Source organism: Lactuca sativa, chromosome 5 (assembly GCF_002870075.4).
Source record: "Lactuca sativa cultivar Salinas chromosome 5, Lsat_Salinas_v11, whole genome shotgun sequence".
In the NCBI taxonomy this organism is placed as follows: domain Eukaryota; kingdom Viridiplantae; phylum Streptophyta; class Magnoliopsida; order Asterales; family Asteraceae; genus Lactuca; species Lactuca sativa.
The window spans coordinates 297,866,378-297,894,343 of NC_056627.2; the positions used below are offsets into that span (position 1 = coordinate 297,866,378).

The following is a 27,966-nucleotide window of genomic DNA, read 5'->3' on the forward strand; positions in this document are numbered from 1 at the left end:
CACATGAGCATAAAATAATATAATCGTTAAAATAAGATATAGACACATACCATTCATAACATCTGGTGCGGTCTTGGGCTCCTCGGTCGTGAGTTGGAAAGCACGACCTCAAGCCCTCGGGGGCTTTGCCCTGCCCTGTCTCCCGTTAGTGATCCTCATGATGGGTTTTGAGCACTACAACATTCATATGGTGTACATGCAACCCTAATGCTTTGGATCTAGCTTTTTCTCAAATTATACATGCAATACAAATCATCCAAAGCATGAACCCTAACTAGCATACAATTTTCGAAATTGAAAACTAATACAAAGTTAGATGAATAAATTTTCTTATAGCTTGATTAATCTTGACCTTCAAGAGCTTATTTCCTCAAATGTTGCACCTCAAATGGATCACAAACACCAAGTAGCAATGGAGGATTATGATAAAGGTGGGAAGGCTCTAAAATTCAGCTAGGGTTTCTCTTGGGATCAAGTGGCCGATTTAAGGAGTCCTAGGGGTTCCTTATATAGCTAAGCTGCTAGGGTTTCTGATTGTAACTCTAATTCTCTGCTTAGGCCTTAAGCAACCCATTAGACCCTTCCAGAATCCCCCTTTGGGATGAATTCTATGTGAGCTACACATAGAATTTTGTCCATCCCTTCCAAGGGATCCATAAGCCCAACTTGTAACTATCATATAATTGCAATATTAGTCCCCGGAATTTAATCAGTCTCTTTTGATCACCAAATTAATTTCTGATCAATAGTAATTAAATAATATGATTTCTCAATTAATATATTATTCTTATAATATATTACTAAATCATAATTAACCTCTTTCTCCATAATTCATCCTATTAAATTGCTATGGTGAAGGCAACCCAAAAGGACTATACTACTATCGGGTCAAGTACATACCAATTATAGTTATGGGCTTAGACACCTAATCCAACAGTCTCCCACTTGGATAAGTTTAATAATTATAACTGCAAGTACCAATTCAAAATCCGATTAGCAATCATAGCTCTCAAAAGTTGTTGTCGAACTATGACCTAGTCAATAATGCGTACTTTAGATAAGGGATCATGTAGTCCTCTGTTTTGAAGATATCCTGTGGAAAAATACATGGAACACAATCATTCTCAGTGTCCAACAGCTTGTTTCCCAATTTCTGATTTGTTTGACATATGTTTCAGCTTACTCGGTCAGACATTTGTGTTTGATACGGGCTGTCTCGGTCAGATTGTCTGGCCCAAATATATGTCTCGGTCAGATGTGAAGAAGTTTCCGACTCGCCCAAAAGACACTCCTGCCCTCAATAATTCTTCTCGTGACCTAAAGAGCCAACGTCAAGACACCTCCTCCATCGCCTCCACCGAACAGCTCCCTCCCAATCGTTGCATCTCCCTTCAGATCTCCTCCTCCTTCCTTCATTCAGATCTTCATCTTCTCCGGCAGCTAAGATCTTCATCCTCCCAATCGCTACATAACCTTTAAAATCAGAATTTCTTTGTTTATAAGCTCTAAAATCAGAATTGTTTTTGCTCTAAAATCCTCGGCACAGTGGCACTGGTCATCGCCCATGATGGTCACCATTTCACGGCCTTACCTCAGCATCGCCCACCATCAATACCATCAACCTTTCTTTAGGTATTTTTGCAATTCCCTGTCTTTTTGTTCATTTACACTCTTGTACTCTATTTTTGTTTAATCTGATTATCTTCTTTCGTTGTTGTAATTGATCACAGGTTTCGTCTTGCTGTAATTCCTGATCTTTTGATGGTTTTATTATCAAATCATTCAATTGGTATCAGTCAATAACAAAATTAGGCTAAATAACGATCTCTATGAATTAGGTATGTTCCTGTTGCTTGATGGTGTGCCTAGGGCAGCACAACAGATTCGCGTCCAAGCCCTAAAGTCGGGCACACCAGCCAGGCTCAGCCCAGCCGGCTCAGCGCCCGCTGGCACCCCCGGGAGCAGAACGCCCGGGCGGAAGGCCCGCGCCCGCCAAGTGACGCTCCGTGCTCCAAGACAAAAGATACGGTCAGGAGACAAACAGTGGGATCAGAGCATTACCATCAGAGCCAATGAGGGCGCTCTAGCAGTTGAAGGCGCATGACCCTCCAATCAGTGCCTCTGATCCTGTCTCCCCAGAAAAGCGATCCTGTCTGGTCGGACCAAACCCTAAATCATCCTCTAACTTGACCGTCGGAGCGTTCTTCTGGGAGCTCCTCCCGGAAAGCGGCTGACGACCTTTGTTCTCTGTGATCTTGCAGTAGTAATCAGACAATCAGGAAGAACCCAACTGTTGCACAAGCGAGGTCAAACGGGGAATGAGGTTCCATCATTTGGCGTCATCCGTTTGTGAGACGAAGAACGCAAACGAAAAGCACGAAAACGAGCATCAATGGCGTCCAGCGGTAACGACGGACAACAAGCTAGTCCCATACGTCCCATGACGACGTTGGACGAAACGCCACCACCTGCACCGACCAGCAGGGTCATTTTAGGTGAAGGAAGTTCTACAGTAGTTGCCGGAGACGCTTCACAATTGTCATTTCCTCAACAAGAAGCAACTTCGGTGGAGCTACTCCCGTCTACACAGCTTCAAATACCGCCGTTCTTCGCACCGTCGCTGCAACAGACACGGGCAATCTACTCGACAACACCCCTGTCGGGTTACATTTCTAGTCTTCCGCCGCCATTTGCAACACCTTCACCGCTTCAAGCGACGAGTAGGCAGAGTTCCACAACCCCATTGCTGCCACTGGCGCAAACCATGATGAACAACCCACCACCCATCTACCCGGCGACCTGTACATGGTCAGGACCCACTATACCTGCCAACAACAACCTGCAACAACCGGTAATAATCAAGCCTGCTGCATCCGTACCCACTTTCTCCACTAGCTATCCTTTTCAGTTGCCATACCAACCATACCCCTTTTATGGACCAAGTCCGGGCTACTTTACACCACCACCGCATGGTACGAACTCCCAGTACCAGCAGGGGACGTCGACCATCCCAGGCCATGATGGTTTTTCCCGAAGCGTAACGTCTCCGTTCATCAAAGAACTGTTGGATTATTAGATACCAAATACCGCAAAATTCCCAACACTCAAAACGTACAATGGAACCACCGACCCGGACAGTCACATCGACACATACGAATGGACGATGACGTCACTAAAACTCAACGAGAAGTTCTAGTGCACATACTTCCCAACGACGCTCGAGGGCAACGCCGGCACATGGTTCAAAACACTACAGCCAGACAGTATTTCAAACTTCGCTCAGCTCAAGTATCTTTTCCTCACCAACTTCATGCAGCTACGCAAATACAAGGGGGACTCTCACTCCATTATTGGCTATAAACAAAGAGAGGGAGAATCTGTACGAGAATACTTCACAAGATTCACAAATGCCACGCTAGATGTACCAGGGCATGATAAAGGTCTTATAGCCGGAGCCATCACGTGGGGACTTCTGCCAGGACCTTTGTCGCAAAAAATCATGGGAAAGAATCCCTTAACACGAGCCGAGTTGAAGGAAAGTGTAGAACGATATCTACGATTGGAGGACGGTGAAGCGGCTAAGCAAGCTTACTTGAATGCCATGACGGCCACCAAGCATCACCAGTCGAGTCATACGGACTTCCGAGGAGGTGGAAGACATTATAGTTAGGTAAGAAGACCGCCAGCGCGTTTTCAACCATTCACCAGAGACGACAAACGGGGTCGTCGCCCGGAAGAGTACACGGTGTTTGGGAAACAGCAACCGGCCAAGTCACCCAAGAGCCGGTACTGTGAATACGACAAAAGTAATACGCATGATACGATTAACTGTTCGGTGCTAAAAAAGGAGATAGAGGAGAAACAAATCAAAGGAGATCTGGTGGAGGTGGCACGAAGTCTGCACGCCAAGTTTGACGCCGAGAATGCCAAGGGCCCATCCCGTAAGGGGGTTCAGCCCAGGGAGATATTCATGATACGCAACAAGAGAAGTAGGGAGGAACAACGGGGAGAACAGACGACCGTTAAACCTTTAGTACGCGCGCTCACGTTCTCCATTCAGGATCCAAGGTCGGATGGTTGGAGAGGCGACAACCCGTTGATAATACAAGCATCTATCAGAGACGTGACTATCCACCGGGTCTATATCGACACCGGAAGTTCAGCAGACATCATCTATGAGCACTGTTTCCGACTCCTCCCTGATCGCTGGAAAGATAACTTGCGACCTATGACTGGTAGGCTGGTGGGATTCACCGGCCATAGCGTGTGGCCGCTGGGCACAATCCACCTTCCCCTGACAATGACCAACCATGACAAACAGCGAAAGAAAACTGCCTTGATAGACTTCGTGGTCATTCGACACGCAGTAGAGCACAACATCATTCTAGGAAGAACAACCCTCTTGAAGTTAGGAGCAGTACCATCAACCATGCATGGAATCATGAAATTTGACACACCGAAAGGCGAAGCCATGATACTAGCCACTCCGCCCAAAGAGTTGCAGTGCTATACGGTCATGAAGCCAGCAGAAATAACCAAAGGGTGCAAAAGACCCAGGGGCAATCCCATAAAGGGGAAGGAGATAATCAATGAAAGCCACCCTGACCAGCCGATCAGTGTTGGATGCGACCTCCCAGATCATACGAGAAGAGCACTGGTCGACTTGCTCAAGCGCTACAAACATGTGTTCGCATGGACTCCTACAGCCATGGTGGGAGTAGAAAGGAGGGTCATGGAATACAAACTGATGATCAGACCAGGAGCAAAAGAAGTTAAGCAGAAGAAGAGGGTCCAGGGGGAGACCGTAATAGGGCAATTAATGCAGAAGTGACCAAGCTGACGGAGGCTGGGATATTAAGGGAGGCAATATTCCCAACATGGATTGCGAACCCAGTTATGGTCCGCAAGCAGGATGGATCATGGCGTATGTGCATAGACTTCTCCGATCTAAACAAGGCGTGCCCTAAGGACTGATATCCCCTCCCGGAGATCGATCAAAAGGTAGAGTCACTACAGAGATTTAAACTGAAATGCTTTTTGGATGCGTATAAGGGATATCACCAGATTTTGATGAGCAAGGAAGACGAAGAGAAGACTACCTTCTATACGGATCATGGCACTTTTTGCTACACTAAGATGCCTTTCGGATTAAAGAACGCGGGGGCAACATATCAACGTCTGGTTGATTCGATATTCGCTAAGCAGATTGGAAGGAACATCGAGGTGTACGTGGACGATATGGTAATTAAAAGCCCGGATGAGGAGAAGATGCTGCAAGACATTGATGAAACATTCCAGACGCTAGAAGCAGTCAAGATGAAGCTAAACCCAACTAAATGCACGTTTGGAGTAGAAGAGGGGCAATTCCAGGGATACTATGTCACCAGACAGGGCGTCCAACCTAGCCCGACCAAGGTTGACGAGTTCATCGAGATGCCAAGCCCAAACTCTCTTCGCGATGCACAAGGTCTGAACGGGAAGCTTACAGCACTAAGCAGGTTCATTTCGAAATCCGCTGACAAGGCCATGCCATTGTTCCACACCTTAAAGGGGTGCATGGAGAAAACCAACTTCCAGTGGAAAAAAGAGGCAGAAAAGGCGCTCCAGAAAATCAAGGAAGCGCTACACGAGCTGCCGACGTTGGCCACCCCTATCCCTGGAGAAACGTTACAAATGTATCTTTCAACGTCAAGTGAAGCAATATCCTTGGTATTGGCTGTGGAAAGGGAGGGGGAACAAAGGCCGGTGTACTTTGTTAGTAGAGCTCTGCAAGGACCGGAACTCAATTATCGCACGCTGGAGAAGTTGGTATTAGCACTCATCTATGCCGCGTGACGAATCAGGCGATACTTCCAGGCGCACCAAATCGAGGTACTCACGAGCTACCCCATTAAACCGATCTTGCTCAAGCCAGAGACGTCAGGACGACTGGCCAAGTGGGCAATTGAGTTGGGGGAACATGACATAAACTACCTCCCAAGAATGAGTATCAAGGGGCAGGCGCTAGCCCACTTCTTACTGGAAATCCCAGACGGAGGGAGCCCGACAAAGGAGAAGGTGTGGGTAGTTGAAGAGGCCCCGACGGAGCAGGGTTCATGGACCCTGTATACGGATGGAGCATCCAGTAAGGAAGGCTTGGGGGCAGGACTGATCTTAACAAGCCCAGAAGGAGAGGAGGTAACCTATTCCCTCCGTTTCGACTTCCACACATTGAACAACGAAGCGGAGTACGAGGCACTTCTTGCAGGGTTACGGTTAGCTAAACAAATGGGTGCGAAAGCTGTAACAGCCTTAACCGACTCGAGGTTAGCAGCAAACCAAGTCAATGGTAGTTTCAAGGTAAGAGACCCAAGAATGAGGAAATATGTAAAGATGGTGAAACAGCTAGTAGGGCCGTTCGGCCGGTTTGCGATCAAGCAGATACCTAGAAGCGAAAACAAAAGGGCGGACGCTTTGAGTAAGCTGGCGTCCACATGCTTTGACCATCTATCAAAGAAAGTTTTAGTAGAAGTACTCAGAGAAAGGAGTATAGATGAGCAGCAAGTGAGTATCTTAACCCCCACTGGACCTACATGGATGACACCATACCAAGAATACCTCCAAAGAGGAGTGTTGCCAGATGGTCATGATGAAGCAAGGAAAATACGTATAAAGGTGCCCTCATACACGTTGGTAAATGGAGAACTGTACAAGAAAGGGTTCATGTCTCCATGGTTAAAATGTGTGGATCAAGCCAAGGGGATAGAGATATTACAGGAGGCACACTCGGGACAAGTGGGCGCACATGAAGGGGCGAGAGCTTTGACGGGCAAAGTGTTACGAATGGGGATATACTGGCTGACGATACAGCGGGATGCAATAGAAATAACCAAGAAATGTGGGGAAGGCCAGTCTTATGCCCCAGTCCAGGTTAACCCCTCGGCCCCGTTAAGCAACATATCTAGCCCATTGCCTTTCTACCAGTGGGGCATAGACATAGTGGGCCCGTTCCCAGAAGCGCCGGGAAAATTAAAGTACATGGTAGTCGCTGTGGATCACTTCACAAAATGGATCGAAGCTGAACCTCTGGCGTGCATATCCGGGAGGCACATGATAAAATTTGTATGGAAAAACATCATGACAAGATTCGGAACACCTAAGATTCTCATTAGCGACAATAGCTTGCAGTTTGATGAGAACTCGTTCAGAGATTGGTGCACTGCCAAAGGGATAAGCCAACGCTTCACATCGATGGCACATCCACAGGTGAACGGCCAAACAAAGGTGTCCAACCGAACCATTGTCAATGGGATTAAGAAGAGGTTGGGCAAAGCAAAGGGGAATTGGACAGAAGAGATAACAATGGTGTTGTGGTCATACAGAACTACGCCACGGAAAAGCACAAAGGAAACCCCTTTCAGTTTGACGTATGGGACTGAAGTCGTGCTTCCCATGGAAATAGCAGTAAACACATTGAGGGTAGCCAACAAGGATGGGGAAAGCAATATGAAAGACCTAAGGATAAATCTAGATATCCTGGAGGAGAAACACGAAGAATCGAGCGTACGCCAAGCCGCATACAAGCAAGTAACAGAAAGATATTACAACCAAAGGGTGAAGGAGAAGGCTTTCAAAGTCGGCGAATATGTTTTGAGGAAGAACGAAGCAAGCCGAGCCCAACCTCAAGGAAATTTGGGTCCACATGGGAAGGCCCATACAGAGTCACGGAGGCAAGTAGGAGCGGTGCATACGCGCTAGAGACGATGGAAGGAAGGCCCATTCCAAGAACGTGGAATGCTAGAAACTTAAAGAAATATTTCTTCTAAGATAGGGGAAGAAGAAAAGGAGATAGCCTAACTAGTGGGCATCCCGTTGAGCGTATTGTACCCCAAAATGTTTAGAGCGTATTTGTTCATGCTAAGAGACATGAGCTTAGTACTTAATGTATTTAAAACTCCATGCTAAGAGACATGAGTTCAATACTTAATGTATATACAATCCCATGCTAAGAAATACGAGTTCAATACTTAGTGTATTTACAATTCCATGCTAAGAGACATGAGTTCAATACTTAGTGTATTCAAAATTCCATGCTAAGAGACATGAGCTAAATACTTAGTGTATATATACATACAGTCCCATGCTAAGTGACATGAGTCCAATACTTAGCGTATTTAAAAGTGCCATGCTGAGCGTCATGAGTTAAACGCTTAGTGTATTCAGAGGACCCGAACATTCTTCTCACCGGCCACAACCTCCACTCCAACACTTTTTCCAGCATTCTCCCCAATCGCGCTACCATCGCCCTCTTCACCCACAACCGTTTCGCTAAAGGTACCACCACCAGACCCACGGTCCTTACCATCACCCACAGTACTCTCAGGCGTACCTTCTGAACCACCAAAGGAGCATAATTCTCGCAGGTCTTCAATACCCACCTCCCCCAAACCTAGCAGACTTGCATGGTCCATACTAGCAAAGGACAAAAGAGCATCATTTATACTAACCACGGGGCCCACGGACGACGCACCAAAAACTGCCTCACCACCCCCACCGCCACCAGAAGCCTTCTGAACATATTCGACTCCAGCCATGAACGCAGCATGGCGGATAAGGCTAATGGCGTTGGTAAAATCAGGATGCTCTATCAGTTTATCAACAATACGGACAACGCCAACATGCAACAACCAATCCAAATCTCGCCGAACAACATCCACGTCTGACTGCAGTGACGACACAAGTTTGTCACGATCGACGACATCGCGCTTAAGACTTTCAACCTGGATCATTAAGCCCTCATTCGCTTGGGTGAGAGAATCAACTTTGATTTCCAATGCAGACCTAGCCTCGTCAAGAATGTTCTTTTCGGAGGCCAGCAATTCACATCTCTTCTCAGAAGAGCGAAGATCATCCCCAAGCTCATTCAGACGGCACTCCAAGCTTGCCACACGCGATCCACAGGTGGCATGTGTAGCCTCCACCTCGCCCAGGGTGTGGATATGCCGAGAACCTGCAACGAGATAAAACATCGCCTGTGCAGCAGCATAAGCCATATTGGAAGCAAGGGCAGGATTACCCATCGCTTCCATATCCTCAACGACAGCTGGGGGGAAGGCATGGCGCGAGAATTCCAGAGCATTGGAACGAACAAACAAACGAGAATCATCTTGAAGATTCCAAGATGGCACAAAGACTGTAGGCCCAGAAGCATCGCCACCAGGACCACTATCATTGGACGCTGTAACTAGCCCAGGAGGGCCGAATTCTTTCGCCGGGGAAAGCTTGGAGGGAGCAAACAGAATAGTTGGAGAAGGAATGGAAGAGAAATCGGAATGACGGGCTGTTCAGTCGCCCTGTCGATTCCCTCAGACTGTTGCACGTCATCATCGGGAATCACAACCACACCGGTGGAGGTGGAACTCACGGGTGCGGAACTCATCGAACACAGCAGGCGGGAAAAGTTGCGCCTAGTATGAACCCTCTTAGCAGCAGGGGGCGCCGGTAACCGGCCCGCCCATGGCCTGCATAAGGTTTTCGCTTCTCCTGCATCCGTCGGACGTCACCAATGATGCCCTCTTTGCTATCTTCACTATCCTCCAGGGAGGAAGAGGGAGCGCCACCCAAGGTTATAATAGAGGAGATAGGGCGAACATGCGACAGATCTTCCTTGACCACCGATGAGCTTACTGGAGGAACAGGAGGCGTAATGGTCAGAGCAAGACGGTCCGCCCGGCAAGGAAGGGGAAGACTATCGACCAGGTATACCTCACAAAACTCCAGTTTACCCCAATAGCGTTTGCGCAGTACTTCATCCATAGACAAAGAAGACTCGGTGCCTGGGGGAAAACAGAGTAGAGATATCAAAAACACAGAAGCAATGAAGAGAAACGGGAAAAGAAAAAGGGGGAAGATACTACACTAACCATCAACGACGGAGAAGAACACCGCCATCTTGCCATGTCACCGCCACGAAGGACTCATCCCCACACCAGAAAGAAGTGCCTCAGAGTAATCTTCGGCGGACACCTGCACACTCTTCAGATAATCGGCGACACCCTGATTATGAGGGAAAAGCTTTGGAATAGTATCAGCGAATGCATTGGCACGATAACGGCCACTTCCAACCAGTCCCTGGTTCACCCATAGCCACTTATCTTTCCAGTTATTGGGGGTACGACCATCAGGAACCAAGGCATGCTCCCCCCCCCCCCCGAACTGAGAAGGTACATTTATCTCCGGTGAGGCAGAATCGAAAGAAGAACTTGAAGACAAAGTAGTCGGGAAGATACCCATTTGCCCTACAGATCATCTCAAAAGCAACCACCTTGTTGACAGCTTTAGGGGTCAACATTTGAAGACTACAACCATCCTTCTGAAGAACTTCCTCCTGAAAGTCCGTCAGGGGAAATCGTATGTCGGCATCCAGGGTTTTCAAGAAAACCCCAATTTTTCCAGGAGGGGGGGGGGAAGAGATGTAAGAACCAGGGGCAGGAAATTCCACACCTTCTAAGGAGGATAAGCCATATGTGGTCTCCAGTTGTCGATACTCGGCAGCAGAAGGGACGATTCCAGGAAGGTTAGCCATGGGAGAAAAAGAAGAATGAACACGAAGAGGAAAGGAAGAACAGAGGAAGCAAAAGAAGTTATACAGATACCCTCTTAAAGAAGGGTAAGAGGCGGGACATTTAAATATCTGACGAAATGATGTAACTGCTAGCAGTCAGGTGCAGTCACGTCGCCATTAAAAACAGAGCGGCGGGTAGAAAAAGCAAACACGCGTCAATCATCTAAGTCCAGAACGCCGTAACTAACGCCACAACGCTACGGCTACTGGACTGGGGGACTTGATGGTGTGCCTAGGGCAGCACAACAGAGTCGCGTCCAAGCCCTAAAGCCGGGCACACCAGCCAGGCTCATCCCAGCCGGCTCAGCGCCCGCTGGCGCCCCCGGGAGCAGAACGCCCGGGCGGAAGGCTCGCGCCCGCCAAGTGACGCTCCGTGCTCCATGACAAAAGATACGGTCAGGAGACAAACAGTGGGATCAGAGCATTACCGTCAGAGCCAATGAGGGCGCTCTAGCAGTTGAAGGTGCATGACCCTCCAATCAGCGCCTCTGATCCTGTCTCCCCAGAAAAGCGATCACGTATGGTACGGACCAGACAGGGTCGCTAGGTATAAAAGGATGCATTCTCAGGCTAGCGAGGTAAGTTCTCTGGCCATTCTAGAGAATACATACACAAACCCTAAATCATCCTCTAACTTGACCGTCGGAGCGTTCTTCTGGGAGCTCCTCCCGGAAAGCGGCTGACGACCTTTGTTCTCTGTGATCTTGCAGTAGTAATCAGGAAATCAGGAAGAACCCAACCAAAGCACAAGCTAGGTCAAACGGGGAACGAGGTTCCATCATTGCCGTTCTCAGATAATTCCTTGAACTGGTGTATTTGTTTGAAAATCGTCAAGTATTTTTTTATTGAACTGATTTATGAATTATTTCTTGTTTCATCTAATCTTTTATAATTCTTGAAGGGTGAAAATTTTTCTTTGTTGTTTATATCCTTATATGCTCAATTAAGCTGCCGATTTTGTGTAATTGAGTTCTTTGAAACACCCTTTTCTGTCTGTACTTTTTCTTTGTAAGAAGTTGATTTGGGTTCTTAATTTCGGTGAGATTTTGCTTATGTTTGTCATAAATTGTAATTGCCATTAAATGTTTCTTTTATGTCATAACAGTCACTCATTTAATGCTTTGATACTACATTATCACCACCTGATGAGTTTATTTAATTTGGAACAAGAGGCTTTAATTGGAGGTTATTCGATCAATAAAGCTTCTATAGGGTTATATGTTTCAGTTAAAAAATACTAGTATGATAATTTTTAGTATGTTTTTATAATTGTTCAACAGCTTCATCTACTAAAGCACTAGGGTAAAATGGTCATTTTGCATAAGTCAGTACATTCAGTGAGATGTACAATCAAACAGTATGGTTTCTTACTTAGTTAAAATTTATTACTCAGACTTATCTTTCTCGGTCAACACTTTCTTAATCAGCAACTATCAAACGGGGCCTTAACTGAACACATCAATTTAGTCTTGACCGGGGCCAACACATAAGTCAACACAAAATCATCAAGGGGCCCAAGATATCGCTTTTAATCCTCTTAGGACAAAAGGAACAGATAAACTTTGACTTATATGCTTTATAACATCAAGTTACTGATGCGTTTACGCACCATCAATGCACAACCAACTTGTAAACAAAAACTCATATATCTCGGTTTAAAGACTATATGATATTATCGTCTCACAATCACTCGTGATAAATTCCATGAAGTGATTCATATGAGCGTGGGTTTAATCCAATACTCAAATCTTATTTCAGGAGTACTCATGAACGTTGCAGCAAACTTTTGCTATGTCTAAACGCTTAAAAAATCTACAAACCAATTCATGACAGTCTAACCTCATAGCTTACTTCCAAAGTATGATCGACTATGGATAATTCGAATAATCTTATTATTCTGGAAGTCAAAACATGCAAAAGTGAAAAAATAGTAAACAATTGACACAAGATAGTAACTTTACTCATAAATAAAACTCCTTTATTCAATCATCAAATGTCAATTACATTTTATCTATTACAGGTTTCTAAATAACTATCTAATCACTAAAACTAATATCGTTATTCAGACCAATGCTCCCCGCATGTTGTAAGTGCTTAACCCTTCTTAGACCCTTTGTGAGGGGATATGTTGGGTTATCCTCCGACGATACCCTCTTTACTACGAGGATTCCCTCTTCTACCCGATGTTCGATGAAGTGGTATTTTCTGTCGATGTGCCTGGATCTTCCATGATCCCTCGGTTCCTTGGTCAAGGCAACCGCTCCTTCGTTATCGCAGAAAATCTCCATAGGCTCCTTTATGGCTGGTACAACTCCAAGGTCTTCGATGAAGTTCTTCAACCATATCGCCTCCTTCAATGCTTCACTCGTTGTTATGTATTCTGATTCGCACGTTGAATCAGCTACAGTTTCTTGCTTGGAACTTTTCCAAGCCACTGCTCCTCCATTCAAGGTAAATACCCATCCCGACTGAGAATGGAAGTTATATATGTTGGTATGAAAATTAGCATCACTATACCCTTTCACTCTCAAGTCTTCACTTCCACCAAGTACAAGGACCCAATCCTTCGTCCTTCGTAGATACTTAAGAATGTTTTTTACTGCTATCCAATGAGCTCTACTAGGGTTCCCTTGATATCGGCTAACCACGCTCAAGGTGAAAGCCACATCAGGGCGACTACATGTCATAGCATACATGATCGAGCCAACGGAAAAAGCATACGACACTCGACCCATGATATGGCCACACACACACACATACACACACACACACACACACATATATATATATATATATATATATATATATATATATATATATACTAGTTTATAACCCGTGAGAACCACAGTTACACAATAAATTAAATTTTCATAGTAAAAACTCAAAAATTATTTATCAATTATTTCAAATAAATCATTAATTAAGAGATATAACAAAATTTTAAAGTTATTATAACTTCAAATTTAACCTATAATTAGAAAAAAATAAATTTGAATTTTGAAGTATCCTCCCTAATAAATAAAAAAACTTTTTGTTATATGTCACACTCTCATTGATTTGGCCACATGTTATTTTGTGGTTATTTTCAATTTTTTTCCACATGACATTTTGTAGTTTTTTTTTTCATTTTATTAATTACAATAAATATAATAATAAATACATATCAATTTCATTAATTGACTTCTTTCTAATTTCAAATTTTCTAAATTAAAGTTTCATTAGTTTCATTTATTTATTTATCTAAATTATTTGTTTAATTTAAAAGAAAAACAAACAATTTAATTTTAATAATTCAATATTTCTCTAATTTTTTCTTATAAATTCAAATTTCTCAAATGTTTAGAATTTCATATATTTTTTTTTTAAAATGAACCCATGTAATACATTGGTCTTACACTTAGTTACCTAATATATCTTTTTGGCATGTGGCATGATATTAATGAGGAATTGTATTAGAGTGACACATGTTAAATGGAGATTAAAACTATTTTTTATTACAATAGGGATATATATATATATATATATATATATATATATATATATATATATATAATTAAAATGAAAAAGTTACCTAATATATCTTTTTGACATTTGGCATGATATTAATGAGGAATTGTATTAGAGTGACACATGTTAAATGGAGATTAAAACTATTTTTTTTATTATAATAGGGATATATATATATATATATATATATATATATATATATATATATATATATATATATATATATATATATATATATATACTAGTTTATAACCCGTGAGAACCACGGTTATAAAACTAATTAAACTTTCATATTAAAAAAATCAAAATTATTAATCAATTATTTTAAATAAATTATTACTTAAAAGATATTTTTTTAGTTATATAAAATTATAATTGTTGATTTAAATAAATACGTGAAGTTATATCACTTTATAATCTGTATAAATTTTATTTTATTTTTTAATCTAATGTTATTAATTTAATATAATTAAAATGAAAAAGTTTAAAGTTTGAAATTTAAAATTTAATGTAATTAGGGTGGGAAATTTAAATTTTGAAATTTGAAATGGATAATTAATATGTAGACAAGTGGCATGATATGAGACATATAATATTAATGAGGATGTCTAATATAATGACACTTGTCAATAGGAGAATAAATCTATTTATTTATTAGAATAAGGAAGGGATATATATATATATATATATATATATATATATATATATATATATATATATATATATATATATATACTAGTTTATAACCCATGAAACCACAGCTACAAAATTAATTAAACTTTAATAGTTAGAACACAAAATTATTAATCAATTATAATCGTTAATTTAAATAAATATGTGAAAATATATCATCTTATAATTTATATTAATTTTATTTTAATTTTTATTGCATTGTTATTAATTTATTGTAATTAAAGTGAAAATTTTAAAATTTGAAATAGATAAATAATAGGTTGACAAGTGGCATGCATTAATTAAGAGGTTTAATAGGGTGACACATGGCAAAAAAAGAATAAAATGTGTATTAATTAGGAGGCCTAATATGATGACACATGTCAAAAAGAGATTAAAACTATTCTTTTATTAGAATAAGGATATATATATATATATATATATATATATATATATATATATATATATATATATAGAGAGAGAGAGAGAGAGAGAGAGGCTACCCAAGTTAAGTACATTAAGTTAAATAGAAACATTTTAATATGGTAAGCTATATATGAGTGTTTATTAAAGTATTATTGACTCAATTTAGAAAGAACGGTTTAGTTAAAAGTCAGGAAAATGAGCTTTTTTCTTTCATTTCTCCTAAAATTTTGAGTTTTCTCCATCTAAATGAAAACTCATAGTTCAGTTTGCTTCTCACTAATTCATACATATTAATATGTGTATATTGCTATTATTGAAAAAAAAAACCCAAAAATAAGATGCTATAAGTACTATAAATATAAAAAAGAAATGAAAATAAAATGCTTTAATAAACAAAGTAATAAAAGTATGTTGCTATTAACATAACTACAAAGGTTATAAATAGAAACATACTTTTATATTATGTTTGACTAGAAAAAAAATCGACAACACCTACTATCAATTTCAGCGCCTGCCCCTATATTTAATGATTACAATTTTTAAACAACGTTCGTACTTCGAAACATTTTGAATAATTAGTTTAAATTAACAATTATATACTTATGTTATATCAAATATCCACACATATTGAATGTCAATCTGATATTCCAATATATATATTAATTTTAACTAATCATTATACATTTACAGATAAAACATCTATCTTTGTAAACTAACAAGTTTTTTGAAAACATTAATTACTTATTAGGATTAGTTATACATTTATATGCATTTTTTATATGTCCCCGCATTTTATGCGGGTTATAATCTATTATATAAATCATATCACAAATGTGTTTTGTTAATAATCCAAAAAATTCAAGGATAGATTGGAAACAAAATACAGTAAAATTTAATATATATATATATATATATATATATATATATATATATATATATCATTATCATTATATCATTATAAAGTTAGCATTTTTTCTTTCACCACATTCATTTGAAACTCCCATGAATTTTCATTTTTTTTCTAAAAATAATTATAATTTGGTTAATTAGGTTAAATAAATATCAAATCTAAAGTATAATCATACATAAACTAAATTTTAATATTAAAATAATATCTTTACTTCTACTTATAAAGTTATGTTTTTTTTTTTTTTTAATTTTTAACATATAATACTTAATTTGTTAGTTTTAATATATTGTTGGATGTAAACCATTATCATTTTAAAGATACAATTTTGGAACAATTTGTATAAAATACTTAAATTATTAATTTAAATATATAACATTACAGTGTAAACTTAAATACAAATTTTACTTTAACTTAAACAACCCAAAGAATATTTTGTAAATACTTAAAAGTGATAAATTGTAGTGTTTTTCTAATAATGATTATAAGTTGGTTAATAATGTTGAATAAATATCAAACTTAAAGTGTCATCATAAATAAACTAAATTTCAATTTTAAAATAATATATTTACTTCTACATATAAAGTTATGTCTTTAACGTTTAACATATTATACTTAATTTATTAAATTTAATATGTTGTTATATGTAAACCATTATCAGTTTAAAGCTACAACTTTTGAACAGTTTGGACAAAATACTTCAATTGGTAACTTAAATATAATATTATAATGTCGACATAAATATAAATTTCAGTTCCACTTAAAACAACCAAATAATATTTTGTAAATAGCTAAAAGTAATAAATTGTAGTGATAAATACAAAAACTAAATTGTAATCTCAATTTAACTAAAATATTTCCTAAAGATATTTTTATAAACATTAAAAGTTTTCAAAGAAGTAGCTTAAAATAACTTACAATAACAATAGTTAAAAATAACTCTATATAGATGATTATATTGTTACCGTTAAAATCAAAAATAATGTTTGATTTTCCTAATTATTTATAATGATAGAAATTAAAACATTAAGCAAATAAATTTTAAAAAATTAATTAACAATAACAACAACTATAAATAACATTAAAACATATATTATAATTAATTTTATTCATTTGTAACTCGTGAGTAGAAGTCATTCAAACGATTGAGATTATGAAGTTATAATAGATGTATATATTATCATATATTCAAAATAATCAATATATTATATCAATTTATTATACAAATTATTATATCAAATTTAACAACAACGTTATTGTTATATTAAAAAAAAAACATATATTTATAAAGACTTCAACTATATAGATGTTTCTGCGCAACGCGCGGACATTCGCCTAATATATATATATATATATATATATATATATATATATATATATATATATATATATATATATATATAATGATGTTTAATAGAGAACCATAATTAACCAATGAACCAAGAAACCAATCTTTTTTTCAACTTTTAAAACTTATTTTTTATCAAAAAAAAAACTAAAAATACATAAATTCATAACTTTTTATCATTTTTCCAACGATATCAAATTCGATTTTTTTTACGTCAAATTCACAATGTGAATCTTTGAAAACGAAAAATATTTTTCACATTTACAATGTTAATATATGAATTTAAATATTTTTGCGATAACGAATAACCTCTAGAAATAAAAAAAAAAAAAATTTGGTTCTTTGAAGAACCAATAATTATGGTTATATATATATATATATATATATATATATATATATATATATATATATATATATATATATATATATAATATTAGTTTCCTTAACAGTTAACTATCAATAAATAAATAAGTAAATTTACAAACTACTTGCTCTTATATGTTCTCACCTACAACATCAATCTAAAATGTATATTCATATATGTAAAAGGAATCTTCATCCAATCAAAAATAATATTTTAAAAAGGTTATTTTATGATTTATCCAAATACAATAAGATTCTCCGGCGTATCAAATTCAACCTAATTGAAAATATCTCCGATTGTATTTTTCTGAATTTTGTATCCAATCCAGTGAGAGCACATGGCCGAAAAAATAATCAATAGAAGCCCATCCTGGTGCTAAGTGGGTCCCAATAATACATCATCCTTCATATGCAATCGTAGCCATACACGTGGTCATCATCAACGTTCAGTATTCAAAATTACAGAAAGGACCTTATACTTAACGAGTCACCGGATTCTCCCCCTCCCCTTTTCCTTATAAAGACAAGTGAGTAGACAACCACGCCATTCTAATCTGCTCCTTCACTCTCACTTAAAAATGGCGGCCTTGTCAACGGTGTCAGCCCTCGTAGTTCTGATCATCGCCTGTGCCGCCGGAGTACGTGCCACAGAGGTCCGATCCACCTTTGCCGACGAGAATCCGATCAGACAAGTGGTGTCCGATGGTTTACGAGAACTTGAGACTACTGTTCTCCGAGTTATTGGTCAAACTCGTCATGCTCGCACCTTCGCTCGATTTGCTCACAGGTTTTTGTTATTGTGTTCTTTGTATAGAACTCATGATCAATTGAAATATGTTAGATTCATGTTTGACTTTTTTTTTTTTTCCTGTTTGGATTTTAATTTGTTGAACTCAAACTTAATTTTTGGATAGGTACGGGAAGAGATATGAGACTGCCGATGAGATGAAACATAGGTTTTCGATCTTCTTAGAAAGTTTGGAGACGATTAGATCGCATAACAAGAAGGGGCTATCTTATACTCTTGGAGTCAACGGTAAGTATTTATTGGTACTCGTTAACATCAATAAATTGGAATCAAAACTCAAAACGCTTTCAGTGTTACTAGTGATTTATGTGATTCTGTGTAGTTCTGTTTCTCTTATGATTATTTTTGGCTATCCTAAGAAAAATATATAGAAAACACCAGAAGTGAACTGTGGATTTTCACTTTCCTCATAGAGTACTTTCTTGTGGGATTAGTAAACAGTGGTTGATTTGTAGGTTTGACTTATGTATTATTCTTTGAATCCATGCTTTGATTTTGGTATTTTCAAACATAGATGATGTTATACTTATTACTGATTCATTGATAATCTAGTATGAATCTTAATATTTCAATTCCACTGCGATTAAGTGATTAATCAAGTCTTGTTTGTCCATGTCACATGATTCATAACTTTCTGGTATCAATTTTTTACCCTTACGATACGTTTTAGAGAAAATAGAACTTGTTAAGACTCAATCCAATATCATATCCACTATTTTCAAATCCAAGACAATATGAATTCACAAATTTTTCCAAAAAAGTAAACACTATTTTTTCAAGATCAGTATAAATTCATAGGGAAAGATGGTTGAACTTGAAGTCTGTAAGATAAACTTTTTCCTATTTTATTAGAGTATAAGAAGTATCCTGTTTGACATCAACAACCATACCTCTTTCTTTCTTTGCTATTCTATCAGATACCACATCAGCAATATCAATACTTTGTGTTGTTTGAAACAGAATTTTCTGATATGACATTTGAAGAATTCAGCAAACAGAAACTCGGAGCTGCACAAAACTGTTCTGCTACTAAAAGTGGCAACCACAAACTCACTGATGTTGTCCTTCCTCTCACAGTATGATCTTTAACTAATCTTCCATGTTTGATCTTTCATTTCACAAATCATATTCATTTTCATTATCATATATAATTAATTATATATATATTGCAGCAAGATTGGAGGAAAACAGGAATTGTAAGCCCAGTCAAGAACCAAGGATCCTGTGGATCTTGTTGGACATTCAGGTAATTAATTATCATTATCAAAATCTCCATAAGATGAAGAAACAATTACAACCAGAAATGGTTTCTTGATTTATGATTTGATGATTCATGTAGTACAACTGGAGCTCTTGAAGCTGCATATGCCCAAGCTTTTGGGAAATCAGTTTCTCTTTCTGAACAACAACTTGTAGACTGTGCTCGTGATTTCAATAACTTTGGTTGCAATGGTGGGTTGCCTTCACAAGCTTATGAATACATCAAATACAATGGTGGACTTGACACTGAGGAATCTTATCCTTACACCGGAAAAGATGGTGTCTGTAAATACAAATCAGAAAACGCTGCAGTCAAAGTCATCGATTCCGTCAACATCACCATGGTAATAATTAATAATAATATATATAATCAAAAAAATTTATTTACTAATTTGTTTAATTATAGGGTGCTGAGGATGAATTAAAGCATGCAGTAGGTGTTGTTCGTCCAGTGAGTGTGGCGTTTCAGGTGATTAACGGGTTTCATCAGTACACAGGAGGAGTTTTCACTAGCGATGTTTGTGGGAATGATCCAATGGTAAGAGAGATACATTATGTTTTTTTTTTTTTTTTTTTTTTTTTTTTTTAAACTTAATTGTTGTTGATTGGAAGACTAATAAATAAATGCGACACGTGTCATGAATAACAGGATGTGAACCATGCTGTGGTGGCAGTTGGATATGGTGTAGAAAATGGTGTTCCATATTGGCTCATTAAGAACTCATGGGGAGCAGATTGGGGTCTTAATGGTTACTTCAAGATGGAGATGGGCAAAAATATGTGTGGTAGGTTACTTTTTGTTTATATATATTTAATTAATTATGTTACACCTCTCAATAAAATGAAAATTAATATATGTTATTTATTGTTATTGTAGGTGTTGCAACTTGTGCATCGTACCCCGTTGTGGCCTAAATGCTATCTTTTTATACGGAGAAGTGATTGTAAAGAGCTTTTTCGTTGTTGTAATTTGAAATTAATGGTTAGTGTAATGTAAAACTTTCATAAATGGGGTGATCCCATGAACACAAAGACCAACATATTTGTAAATTTGGTTTATTCATATGGTACCTTTTGATTTCGTATTTATTTTCGTTTAACTATTACGTAATGTAACTGTGTTTTAAATGTTGATCATGTTTTATTTTGAACAGCAAAATTTCATTAGAAACAAGCAAAAAGAACAACATAAATCACACAAGCTAGTTGAAATTATCGGTTTTGAGTGAATACCCGATAAGGGAGTTTCATCACTAGTGGCTACCAGACTCACTTAAAAAAGCGAATAGTTGTCCATACATCCCCTTTTCCTTTGCATTAAGAATAGTATACCATTTCACCCACACCATCTTCCTTTACCCGATGTAACAACCTAAACAAAAAGCTAGACCTGAAATGAAGACCCATTAACGATAGTTGACATCTTAAACAAAGACATAAAATATGTCACGTCTTCTGAGGACTGGCTTTAATAAAGTTGGTATGCCACAAAAAAAAGCATTTTGGCTTTTCAATTTGACAATCGCTTCTTGAACTTAGGGCATCCACAATCCATTGAACTCTATAGAGTTCAGTGGATTGTCACATCATTCATTAAACATCTATACAATACTATCCACAACCCATTAAACACTTATTCAATTCTAATTATCACTTTATTACTTCTATTGAATCATTCAACTCTACTCCATGTCATCACCTATACTCCATTCAACTCTTATTTAATCCTAGTCATCATCGTATTCAACTCTTATACTATTTGTATTGTGGATGTTCTTATGAATGATAAGTCTCCACCCTTTAATTCACGCCACGTCTCTACCCACCGAAAGTCCAATACATGTAAAAGGGAACACATCCAAGGGGCACACTATTAAAGCGACTACCTACCAGTTTGCCAGATAACATGATCTCTAACACCCACTCCAAGTAGCCTCGATTTTTGAATATTAATCTTCAAACATGTAGCCTTATAATAAAACTGTAATATACTAATCATGTTTCACAAATTTCCTTTATCTCACTCTCCAATAAACAACACACCATCAACATAAAATAAACGAAAAAGCTGCAAGGTCGACCCTCCCAACATCACAACATTAAAGATATCATGAATCACAAGGTCCTCAATAGTACTATGAAGACATGTCGTTGGGATTAGTTATATCGTATATAATGGCTAGATTCAAATCATCCCAAGGCCTTCTTATAGCCTAATTAAAAAACTTAGACAATGTTTCCACACTTAGTGTTATGCCCACTTTGTAGGCTTGGGTAAGATTTGGTTGCTTCTGTCCATGACAACTGCTAAGAAGATGTTGCCTAAGTAATTCCCTTTAATAGGGCATGCCGTTAGAAATGTCTGAATCTACGGGTTATTTGACAATCAATCATAAAGCTATTTATTGAAAACTTGAACTATAGGCAAATTAGTGTTGTATTAAAAATAGAATCTTACGACACAACCTAGAGCCACAAGAGAAGAGCATAAACAACCCAAGTCATCTTTCTTGATATGAGTAACTACTCCGAGATTGGTTTTTGCAAGATTGTAATCGTAGGAAAGGAGATCGACAAAACTTTTCTTCGTAGACGTGGATTGTATTGGATTAAACTCAACTTCGGCTATAGATAAATTGTATTTGTGGTGTTAAAGGTATGCATATATAAATATTAATAAACACATGTACATACATAAAATTGGACAATAAAATTACAGTTTGAAATATAAGTCCAAAATATAGAAGAAACCATTTTAAATTCCATCTATGGCAAGTACATCCAAAATGCACTTTTATAAACACAAAATGTCATATTTTGGATTCACTTTATGTCACATCCGGTTAAAACTCGTAGTCCACGACATAATTATTGTGTAATAAGGACTAGAGTATTCTGGAATGATCATTTCGACGAACATATGAAAAGTAAGGCAATTATATTTATTATACGATATGATACTATAAAAATAGACCTAGAGTTTAAATTAAAAAATGAAAAAGAATGAGAGTGTAAAGTAGGCCTGACAATTGTGTCGTGTTTGGGTTGGCGGATCAAAATATATCAACTAAACACGACTCATTTAACTATACATGTCAGGGGTTGGTGGGTTTGGAACATAAACACATATATGACCGTCAACCCACTTATTTATATGAGTTTACAATTTGGCGAGCTCGTGTGTTCATGGGTTGGATCACAGCAAATCGATTGTCTACTGTGTTGTGAGTTCATCGTTCACATTCAAGCATTGACGTCGTTCGATAATGACTCAGTCATTCATGTCGCCGTTCTTCGTGAGTTCGTTATATCGTTCATCATAGAGGGGAGAGCGATAGAGGACTTATTCGATTTTGTTTGTGAGATACTGACATTATTTAGGGCAAACCCCAAATGTCAAATGGTCATTGGTATCGGGTATTTTATCATAGTATAAAGTATAAACTGTATAGTGTATAATACTTAATACACTTAAAAAATATATAATTTTTTTATTAAAATTCTAAATGGGTTGGCGGGTCAATCCGTATATTTTTTGAAAAACTCATATATGACCTGTTTAATAAACGGGTTAACAGGTTGAAAAACTCAACCCAAAACTGTTTATTTCGTATCGCATCGCGAGTCATATCAAGAATTGTCTAGCCAAGGTAAAGTTTTGTTAACCATTGATATTTATCTAACTGGGACTATCTATTTTGTTGGACCGCTTTTTTTTTTAATAGCGCAAAAAAAAAGAGGCCCATTTCCATTATGATGAAAAGTTTGATGGACTGCTCCTTTGGATTTATTATTTATGGACCTTAAACAAAAATCCAACAATGGGTGCTCTCATGTTTATGGTAGTGGACTACTGGTAGAGACGAGAAAAAGGTGAGATGAACCCATCTGAATTTAATATCAACAATTTAACATCAACATAAATAATAAAATAATAAGTAAGTAAACAATAAACGAAAGATAAAAAAATATTCAAAAGATATAAAATAAAGACTTTATACTATTCTTATATTTACAAGAAAATGACCCTTCTTTTTGCATAATATACAAGATACCAGGATATTTGATAAAATGGTTCCTAATTTTACATAGATTTAGAAATGATCCCTGAGTTTTATAGAATTAGAGAAAAGGTCTTTATATTTCATAAAAATATAGTTTTGGACTTTGTCTAACAGCAAACATATAAAGATAGTCTATGTTTCACAAATTATAAAAATGATCATCATTGTATTTCACAAAATTACATAAATGGTCAATATCTATTAAAAAATTTACATAAATGCATCCAGTGTTTCTCATAAACACAAAAATAATCTCCATGCAAAAAAATCATTATAGAATTTGTCAAAAATATATGACAATTTATTGGTTGTTTAACAAAACGACTACTTTCTTTCACCAAATTACAGAAATATCATGATATTTCATAAATTGGTCTCTTTGTTTCACAAAGTTACAAAAATGGTTTCTTTATTTTCCAAAATTATAGTTATGGTCCTTCTAATAGGAAAAATACATAATTCGTTCCTTTGTTTCACAATATTACAAAATATATAAATAGTCTTGCCCAATAGCAAATTTACAAAAACAATTCATATGCTTCTCATAACTTACATAAATAATCTCATGTAAGATAACATTACATAAACAAATGGTCTCTAATCTAACGATATCATGAGTTGGTAGATATATATGACCATCAACAAAATGTTAAGGGTTTAGTCGGTTGTTGACAAAAAATATAAATTTAGAAGTAAGTAGTGTGCATTTATATGTTGTTTTTAAATAAAAAATAACAAAAAATAACATTACATAATGTTCTTATAAATATATATGATTAATAAATCAATTTCAATACGCATGGCCCACTGATTTTATACATATATTCGAAATTAGATCCGAATCTACAAAATTTTCAAAAATCCAACCAAACTTATGATTTTAAATAAAAACACAATGACCAATATTCACTAAAATCCTTTCTCATTATGTTCCAACTTGCATTAGTCAAACTAAAAATTGGATAAATCTTTGACCAAAAATGAAAACAAGTCCAAATGTCAAAGAAAGGGGGAATAGCGGCAAAAGATCCATTTCCAGTTCCATGCACCAGCACACACACAAACACCTCTCATTAATCCAATTAATTAATACGAGATAATGGCGTTTGATTATCCGATTCTATTAATTTAAGACAAAATGGTGGGGCGACTTTGATAGGATAAGGCCTTTTTATTTCTTCATCTTCCTCGACTTATTCTCCTCTCTGTCAAAACTCAAAACCCTCTCTCCTTTTTTTTATCCTTTTTCCATTGTTCTTCCGTTTTTGTCGTTGTATGATCCCTATCTGTTTAAATTCATCCATTTTTATGCTGCTACTCTTCGTCTGATCAGTATCATGTCTGTTGCGTTTGAGACTAATACCAACAGCGATTCTAATCGGATCAGGTCGCCTGGGTTTGCTCAAGGGATGTGGATCTACAACTCATCGGAGACCGCTAGATTCACTGGAGATGATCATCGGAGTAGCAAATTCCCTGTCGATAAGGACGAAGATGATCAGGATTCAAGCAGTTCTTCGTCAATCGGCAATAACAGTGACGCATCTGGCGGCGAAGGCGATTCCGATGATGACGCCGGCGGCGGCGAGGTTCAGAGCTTGTTTAAAGGCTCATTGAATAACTTATGCGCTTTGGAACAGGCTTTGCCGATCAAGTACGATTTCTTAGTTTTATCATTTATATTATCCATTACTTTTATCTGTGATTGTAATTTTTTGCTACACTTGTTCATATTAACAATTAAACTATTCGAGAAATAATAATCCTTAAGATCGGTGATAGTCCGTACTGGTTACTTATTACTTAATTAATGAACGAATATTGTATGCGATCTTGACATGCATGTGCTTCTAGAATCAAGGAATAATGAAACATAGCCCAATAATTTGAGTCAAAATAGAGTGAATTTCATAAGTAGTAACTTAGGGATTGGTCTGAATCAATTCAGTTCTATCTTATATTCTTATAAGCGTATTCAATGTTGTTTTAATTTCATATCAGAAGAGGTATATCGACATTCTATGCTGGAAAATCGAAGTCATATACAAGCCTAGCTGATGCAGTATCTGCTCCATCAATCCAAGACATTGGTAAACCAGAGGATGCTTACAACAGGAAACGCAAAAACATGATTGCTCATGGTGTATTCTTGGATAAAACTCGTAATTTTGGCTCTAAAACAGGGATATCGAAGAGATCAAACAACACAAATGGAGTTGGTGAAACTGAAAATGAAACCTCAAGCTTAAGCTTAAGCTCATCCCCTAATCTTTCTCTTCCCCCACGTCCTACAAGATTACCCACTAAAGAAGTTACAGCTTCATCATCGCCTAGGGCTAGGGTTTATTCTTCTCCATGGAGATCTTATTCTCTGTCAGATTTACAACAGGCTGCTGGTGAAACATCAAGAATAAAAAGCTCCCTTGATAACATAAGAGATAAGGATGAGGATGATTAGATAGATGTTGATGTTAATTGTTATGTTTGAAAGATGAGTTTGTAAGGTGTTAGGTCTGTAGCTGGTTTCCTTTTTCCCGTTTCCTGTTAACTGCCCTTTGTACTTACTACCTTGAGGGCATTTCTGGAATTCAGTGGATTTTATGTTTCCTGTAGTTTTTCCTTGTATCCTTATGCTTGTTATATATATATATATATAATCAAATAATCAAATGTCCCCTTTTCATCATATTTACCTGTTGCCACTTGTCATCCATTCACCAATCTGTTTCAGATCTGTATTATAGCGAGATTCTGCAAGATGGAGGAAGTTGCCACTCAAATATACTGAAAGGTACTGTGAACCCTGTTTGAACCCTAAACATAAACAATATCTATTCTTATTGTGAATCATGGGCTTATAGGCTAGCGATATTATGATAAAATGTGTAGATATTATGATTTGATGGAAATGTGTCTTTAGCCAAAGTTGGAGGGTTAAAGAAAAAATGTGTAGATTTAAGAGTAGGATAATAGACGTGTATCTGTGCAATAAAAAAAAGTATTGTGAACGTTATTTTGAAATAGTTGATTTTTTTACTTCAAATAACATAAATGGTTCACGCGGTTTACAAATAAGTCACAAGTTCAATCAATAATTTTTTTAAATGCGGATTGTACCTATTAATAATATATTACAATATCACCAACCATCCTAGCCCCCCCAAACCGCTCTCTTCGTTGAGTCGGTCGTCTCCGTAATTATTAATACAATCTCAAAACAATTGTTCAGTCATGTCCAACTTTTCTACCTCCTCCCTTCTCTTCCTACCGTTAAAATTCTCCTCTTTGCTGCCCGCCACCACTAAATCATACCACTGCTTCCTCGAATAACCACTGATAACACATCCCTTCATTCACTTCCTATGGTTGATTCCATAACAAAAGATTTCCTCCCATAAGAATAGGTTTCCTTTGATACGTTATATGAATGGACCTGAAATCTTAATCAGAGCCGGCCTCATGTGTTAAAAATATAAGTTAGGGCTTAGGGCCTCATTTTGTAAAGGGCCCCACTTAACCCAAATCCTCTAATGTCGATTTCATACCCTCTCCTTTTCTCAACTTCTGCATTCATTGATAGCAAATTAGGGTTATGATTTTCATCCTTGTACAAGATAACTTCTTTATGTAACCCTGTAACACTACACTTAGTATAATCAGACTTCGATGCTATCTAAGTTTATACATCCAAAAATTATGATTTTAGTCTAAACCTCCTCGTGTAAGCCCAAAACTCAACCCAATAAGTCAATTTCCACTCGACTTTGGGCCTTAGCCCAAGAGTTGTCAGTCAAACCTCTTGTTGGACGAAGACCTTCTTAATGGGCCTTATTGGGCCGATAACCCTTCCAATTGGTCTTTTGGGCCGTGAAACTCTTATTGGGCCTTATTGGGCTGCAATACTTTATTCTTAGACGCTAATGGGCCAAGTACCTCTATTAGGTATTATTTTTGGCCATAAAACTCTCTAATGAGCCTTCCAAGGCTGAAAATCGCTATTGGGCCCCT

The 27,966-nt window shown here is 37.3% G+C and overlaps 2 protein-coding genes across 3 annotated transcripts; both read left to right on the forward strand.

The window, feature by feature from the left end:
- The first annotated feature begins 18,364 nt into the window (after positions 1 to 18,364).
- LOC111892539 (cysteine proteinase 3) lies at positions 18,365 to 20,983 on the forward strand. The gene is made up of 8 exons (XM_023888591.2): positions 18,365 to 18,613; positions 18,741 to 18,862; positions 19,595 to 19,710; positions 19,807 to 19,880; positions 19,974 to 20,238; positions 20,301 to 20,432; positions 20,544 to 20,679; positions 20,772 to 20,983. The coding sequence occupies exons 1-8, from the start codon at positions 18,405 to 18,407 to the stop codon at positions 20,807 to 20,809; spliced, it is 1,092 nt and encodes a 363-aa protein (XP_023744359.1). The 5' UTR covers positions 18,365 to 18,404; the 3' UTR covers positions 20,810 to 20,983.
- Positions 20,984 to 25,136: 4,153 nt separating this feature from the next.
- LOC111892596 (protein OXIDATIVE STRESS 3 LIKE 2) lies at positions 25,137 to 26,644 on the forward strand. 2 transcript variants are annotated; one of them, XM_023888649.2, is made up of 2 exons: positions 25,137 to 25,612; positions 25,963 to 26,644. In XM_023888649.2, the coding sequence occupies exons 1-2, from the start codon at positions 25,296 to 25,298 to the stop codon at positions 26,414 to 26,416; spliced, it is 771 nt and encodes a 256-aa protein (XP_023744417.1). In that variant the 5' UTR covers positions 25,137 to 25,295; the 3' UTR covers positions 26,417 to 26,644. The 2 variants fall into 2 exon arrangements, with proteins under 2 accessions (XP_023744417.1, XP_023744416.1); XM_023888648.3 differs by having other exon boundaries at positions 25,139 to 25,612; positions 25,960 to 26,644.
- The last annotated feature ends 1,322 nt before the right edge of the window (positions 26,645 to 27,966 follow it).